Genomic DNA, 5,848 nt, shown 5'->3' on the forward strand with positions numbered 1-5,848 from the left:
TCAAATTGTGAAACTTGTGTATTAAATAAATTCAATGCACACAGAAGTAGTTTGTAAGTCTTTGGTTCTTTTAATTGTGATGATTTTGGCTCACATTTAACAAAAACCCACCAATTCACTATCTCAACAAATTAGAATATGGTGACATGCCAATCAGCTAATCAACTCAAAACACCTGCAAAGGTTTCCTGAGCCTTCAAAATGGTCTCTCAGTTTGGTTCAGTTGTCCAGAAGACTATCATTGACACCCTTCACAAGGAGGGTAAGCCACAAACATTCATTGCCAAAGAAGCTGGCTGTTCACAGAGTGCTGTATCAAAGCATGTTAACAGAAAGTTGAGTGGAAGGAAAAAGTGTGGAAGAAAAAGATGCACAACCAACCGAGAGAACCGCAGCCTTATGAGGATTGTCAAGCAAAATCGATTCAAGAATTTGAGTGAACTTCACAAGGAATGGACTGAGGCTGGGGTCAAGGCATCAAGAGCCACCACACACAAACGTGTCAAGCGCGCTTTTCAGGTAAACGGTTTTAACGGTAATTAAAGTGTTTACATTATTCGTATCAGCTATAATTATTAGTGGTCATGAAAGGAATCACAGCTTTGGACAAAGAAGGTTAGTAAGTGACTTTATCGAACTAGTCTCATATTAAATGCACAAATTTAAGTCTTTTGGCTTTACTTCTAATGTTTAATGTTTATATGGGTCCTGTCACATAGGCTTGTGCGTTAATATAAACACGATTTTTGTGTTATTTCTTACAAACTGAGGGACGAGTTATAATGATTTTCTATGGCAACGGACGGTGTATCACAGAAATTATGTAAGGTTAGCCTACAAACCAGGAAATGTCCACTTTGTTTAAAAGCTGTTTTTAATATTTCAGAATGCTAAACTTGCTATTACCCTAACTTTATATATAGCTGTCCTACTATGGACAATTTTGTTCTATAGCAAACACATAATTGAGGCGAAAAAATTGATTTATATTGATTATGGATGGTAGTTTTAAACCTGTTATTTGGTTTCTTAAGTGTAAAATTTTATTTTTTTAAAAGACAATGTAATTTTTTCAGTGAAGTAATAGCAACATTTACCAGTTTGAGTTTTTCATATTTAACAAACTTTGTAGTATTGTTCTAAAGCATAAATAGTTTATTTTCCGTGAATAATGCACCAGAAGGTTCAAATACACACACCATAGATTCAACAACAAAGTCATTTACAGTTGTCACACAGAGATTTTATTAATTATTGCATATTTAACTCTACAACAACACATTAAAATGATTTTATATCAACAGCTGTCTATGTACACTGCTAATCAAGCAGAAGGATGTAACGTTCAGTGAGGTGTCAGCACAAACAAAGATCTTGAACACTGGACGTCATTATTCTGAAATGATAGTTACTGAAGTAAAGATTTCCCATCTGTTTGTGAATCGCTTCAAAACATCAGAAAAGGAAAGACCTGACTATGTAAAACCTTAACGTAAAATTACAGACCAAAGACAAGATCTATAGTTCATGTTGGCGCTAAGGCTGATATCACAATGTTTCAGGTAAGACGGGTACATGTGCCTAGATCATATTCCTCTGGGATCTTCTCTTAGAAGTCAATAATGCATCCACAGCTCTTCATCATTTGTAGTTTCTGAGGAGCGTTCAAGATGAACTCAATGCTGCATGTGTCCACAGCAGAAGACTCGCTTGCTTCTCTTCTATGTCCATCAGGTTTACCGTGAATCTGAATCTCCACTAAAGTCTCAATTTCCAGTGGATCTTTTACCTGTAAAAACAAACAAATACAAGAATGAATCTGAGATCCAATAGGGTTTTACAATCTTTTAAATGCCACAGATGTCCACCTGAGAGCAAGAGATCCCAATCCTAAAATTTAAAAGGTGTTTATTTGACCAAGTTTACACTGAAAAATTATTAAAATGTAAAAATATTTAGTTTATAATATTAATATTTGACATTCATTTTTAGTACAGTATTTATTTACTCGTTTATTTTAATATATTTACTTATTTTATTTGCTTATTCATGATTTGTTTTAATCTATATATACAGGTGCATCTCAATAAATTAGAATGTCGTGGAAAAGTTCATTTATTTCAGTAATTCAACTCAAATTGTGAAACTTGTGTATTAAATAAATTCAATGCACACAGAAGTAGTTTGTAAGTCTTTGGTTCTTTTAATTGTGATGATTTTGTATATATATATATATTTATCTGTAATTATTTCCAGCATTCCTAAGCCACTGAATTCACAAACAGCCACAAACCAGGTACTGATTCTCTAAAATAGCGCTTTATTCAGGTTTTCCCAATCCTTACAATCATTAAAATGATTTCAGGGAGTTGTATCTTAAAACAAATCTGCCTACCTGGTTTGTGGCTGTCAGGAGGAGCTAAACATTTTCTTTAATTTGGAGAAAAAGCCTTGGTCTTTCTGTTTGTGCCCTGTGCCGGTCTGATTACTGCCCCCTCCTGGACAGAGACAGGTACTGGTTGTAACATTAGGCCTCAGATTCTAGATGTGACTCATCTACTGCACTGCTCCAGTGATGACTGTACCTGCGGTGGTGCTGGTCACTCCATTGATGGTTCCCTCCACATCGGTCTCGTCCTCCGCATAACTCATCATGAGGGCTCGCTGCCGGTCTGTCAACATCCTGGACAGAAGACACATGAATGGATCAGTCATTTTAACCTTAAACAGCAGCAAAACAAGTCCATTTGTATAACTTTACTTTGGGATTTTGATCTTGACGTGGACGTAGTGGTCACCATAACTGTAGCCGCTGACCCGTGGAATACCTTTACCAGAGAGCCGGATCCTCTGGTCGGCCTGGATCCCAGATGGGATCTACAAGAGCATTCACTGAGTGAATAACTGTTTTTATATGCAGAAGAATATCTAAAATTGAGTAGTTCACTCAAAAATGAAAATTTGCTGAAAATGTACTCACCCTCAGGCTATCTAAAATGTAGATGAGTTTGTTTTTTAATTTAACAGATTTGGAGAAATGTAGCATTTTATCACTTGCTCACTAATAGATCCTCTGCAGTGAATGGGTGCCGTCAGAATGAGAGTCCAAACCGCTGATAAAAACATCACAATAATCCACACCACTCCAGTCCATCAATTAATGACTTGTGAAGCAAAAACTGTGTGCTTATAAAGAAATAAATCCATCGAGACGTTTGAACTTTAAACCATTGCTTTGGCCAAAATTTGAGTCTATAATCCATAATAACGTTTCTTCCAGTGGAAAAAGTCCATCCATTGTTGTCCTCTCATATCAAAATCCACCAACATATCCATAACTGGTTTGGACTGTTTACACTTGTAACTAGTGCTCGATCTGTGCATATTTCTCTCCTGATTCAGACCAGATAACTTTTTCACTGGAGAAAGCAATATTTTGAAGAGGACTCATATTTTGTCCAGAAGCATCAGTTTGAAGGTAAAAACATCCTAATTTTGCTTTTCGCTTCACTAGATGTTAACAGATAGACCGGAGCAGTGTGGATTACTTGTGGATTATTGAGATGTTTTTATCAGCTGTTTGGACTCTCATTCTGACGGCACCCATTCACTGCAGAAGAAGATGCATTGATGAGCAAGTGATGCAATGATACATTCCTCCAAATCTGTTCCAATGAAACAAACTCATCTACATCTTGGATGGCCTGAGGGTGAGGACATTTTCATAAATTAATTTTAGGTGAACTGCTTCTTTAATTTTACAATATGGTCATGTTTAATGTCCCACCGAGAGATTGATGTTCTCGTAGAGTCCTTGTGCTCGGACCGTGCCGCCCAGTATGGCCTGAGCCACAGAGATCATGACATCAGAGTGGATGTCAGCGCCGTCTCTCCTGAAGATCGGACTCTTCTGGACCTGAGAGCATCAACACAGACAATGAATGTCAAATATACAAGCAAACAGACAGCACAGAGGATGTGATCTGGATTATACATGCCCAGAATGTTTCTGCATAATCCATTCATTGTAAAGAGATGTCAGTCTTCAGACTGAGAGACTAATTAAGTACCAAAAGTCCTTAAATAGGGACAGAAAGCTCTGCCAAGGGCACACGACAGATCACTTAGATGGGTATATAGACATGATATCTGAATTGTTAACAAATATTAGCTTCATTTTCATTATTAGCATCAGTCTAATTTATGAGAAGCAAATAAAATAAATTGTCCCAAATATTTTAAAGGTATTTACTGCTGTAAATTATAAATGTTTGGAAAAACTTTACTGGTAGCAAATAAAATAATAAATTGGAGCTTTAGTCTGATAATTATTAATAATTATAAAGAAATAAATCTGTCAAAACGGTAAATTTTTAACACCAGTTATCAGCAAAGACAGAAAAAAAATGTATCAAAATGTATAATATAATATTAAAATATGTTAATGAAAATACGCATGTAAAAATGTGTAAAATAAAAATGTATTATAACACGATATATATGTATTATATGTTAAAGAAATGTATTATAATACAATAATATTATAAAATAAAAACCACATATGAAGAGTTTATTTGCAAAAAACGATAACTCCATTTTTATTTATTTTCAGAAATCATGTTTTTTTATTGTGCATTCTAAGTAATATCAATCAAACTGCAGTTGGGTTGTTTTGATTAAGTAATAAAAACTTAAATACAGGTAACTTACAAAATGGAAGTTAATTGAAAGTATTTTTTTTTTTTTACATATTAAAAGTTTGTTTTATAGCAAAAGCAGATTAACTCTACATTTCATGTTTCAGAGTTACAAACAAAAACACTCGTTTAATCTTTGTAATCTCCTCAGATGACAATGTAGATGCCTGACAAACGTTGTTGTTGTTGTGATCATACACTGTATGGATGTGATTACACGCAACACACGGAGCTTTTCCCTCACCATTGTAACGCACTGCTTTTGGAAGGTTCTGTGAAAACGTTTCAACATTTATTTTCCTTTTTCGCCCTGCAGATATCACAGGTTCATCAAGTTCGTCGAAATGATCCATCCTCGATCACTTTTAGTCAGCTTTGACGAAACTCCTCTCAGCTAGCACGTCTTTTCAAAGTGAAAGTAGCCTTGTCACCTGACCTGAATACAGCGCACTGATTCGCTAAAATGGACTTATCGACTTCTGTTCACAAACAACAAGGACACTTGTCGGCTTGAAAGTGGACAATACCGGCTTTTTTGACAAAACATGTTTAGGGTAAACTCTTCATATATACACAAACTCATTTTCAACATGGACTTTGACTTTTGAACACGACTGTACCTATATACACTCTTATATACTACAGGGCTGTAGAATTATTGATTCTGATTGGTTGACTTAAAAGGTTAGTTCACCCAAAAATGAAAATTAGCCCATAAATTACTCACCCCCGAGGCATCCTAGGTGTATATGACTTCTTTCAGACGAATCCAGTCAGAGTTATATTAAAAATAGTCTTTGATCTTTCAAGTTGTTTAATGCCACTCAGTGGGTGTTGCAGTCTCACATGGCTCCGGGGGGTGAACAAAGGCCTTCTGTAGCGAATCGATGCGTTTTTGGATGAAAAATGAAAAATATCAAAACGTAATAATCACTTTAATGTAGCTTGCGCCAACAGTTGACGGAAGCAGCTCCGGGATCCGGGAGTGTGAGGTCAGCGTTGCGAAGGAACCGAAGCACTGCAACACCCGCTGAGTACAACGATAGAGCTTGAAAGATCAAAGACAATTTTTAATTTAACTCCGACTGGATTCGTCTGAAAGAAGAAAGTCATATACACCTAGGATGACTTGAGGGTGAGGAATTTGTGCA

At 35.9% G+C, this 5,848-nt stretch overlaps 1 protein-coding gene across 1 annotated transcript in view; it reads right to left on the minus strand.

The window, feature by feature from the left end:
- Positions 1-1,167: 1,167 nt before the first annotated feature.
- LOC107695654 (dnaJ homolog subfamily A member 3, mitochondrial-like) overlaps positions 1,168-5,848 on the minus strand; it is a 16,645-nt gene continuing 11,964 nt past the window's right edge. The window contains exons 9-13 of the mRNA XM_016495661.1: positions 3,788-3,916; positions 2,762-2,877; positions 2,586-2,683; positions 2,396-2,498; positions 1,168-1,789 (exon numbers count right to left, since the gene is read on the minus strand). Of these exons, the coding sequence (XP_016351147.1) occupies positions 2,410-2,498; positions 2,586-2,683; positions 2,762-2,877; positions 3,788-3,916 (432 nt within the window). The 3' untranslated portion in view covers positions 1,168-1,789; positions 2,396-2,409. The remainder of the gene's footprint in view (positions 1,790-2,395; positions 2,499-2,585; positions 2,684-2,761; positions 2,878-3,787; positions 3,917-5,848) is intronic.

Source organism: Sinocyclocheilus anshuiensis, unplaced genomic scaffold (genome assembly GCF_001515605.1).
Source record: "Sinocyclocheilus anshuiensis isolate Anshui unplaced genomic scaffold, SAMN03320099.WGS_v1.1 scaffold1075, whole genome shotgun sequence".
Lineage (NCBI taxonomy): Eukaryota > Metazoa > Chordata > Actinopteri > Cypriniformes > Cyprinidae > Sinocyclocheilus > Sinocyclocheilus anshuiensis.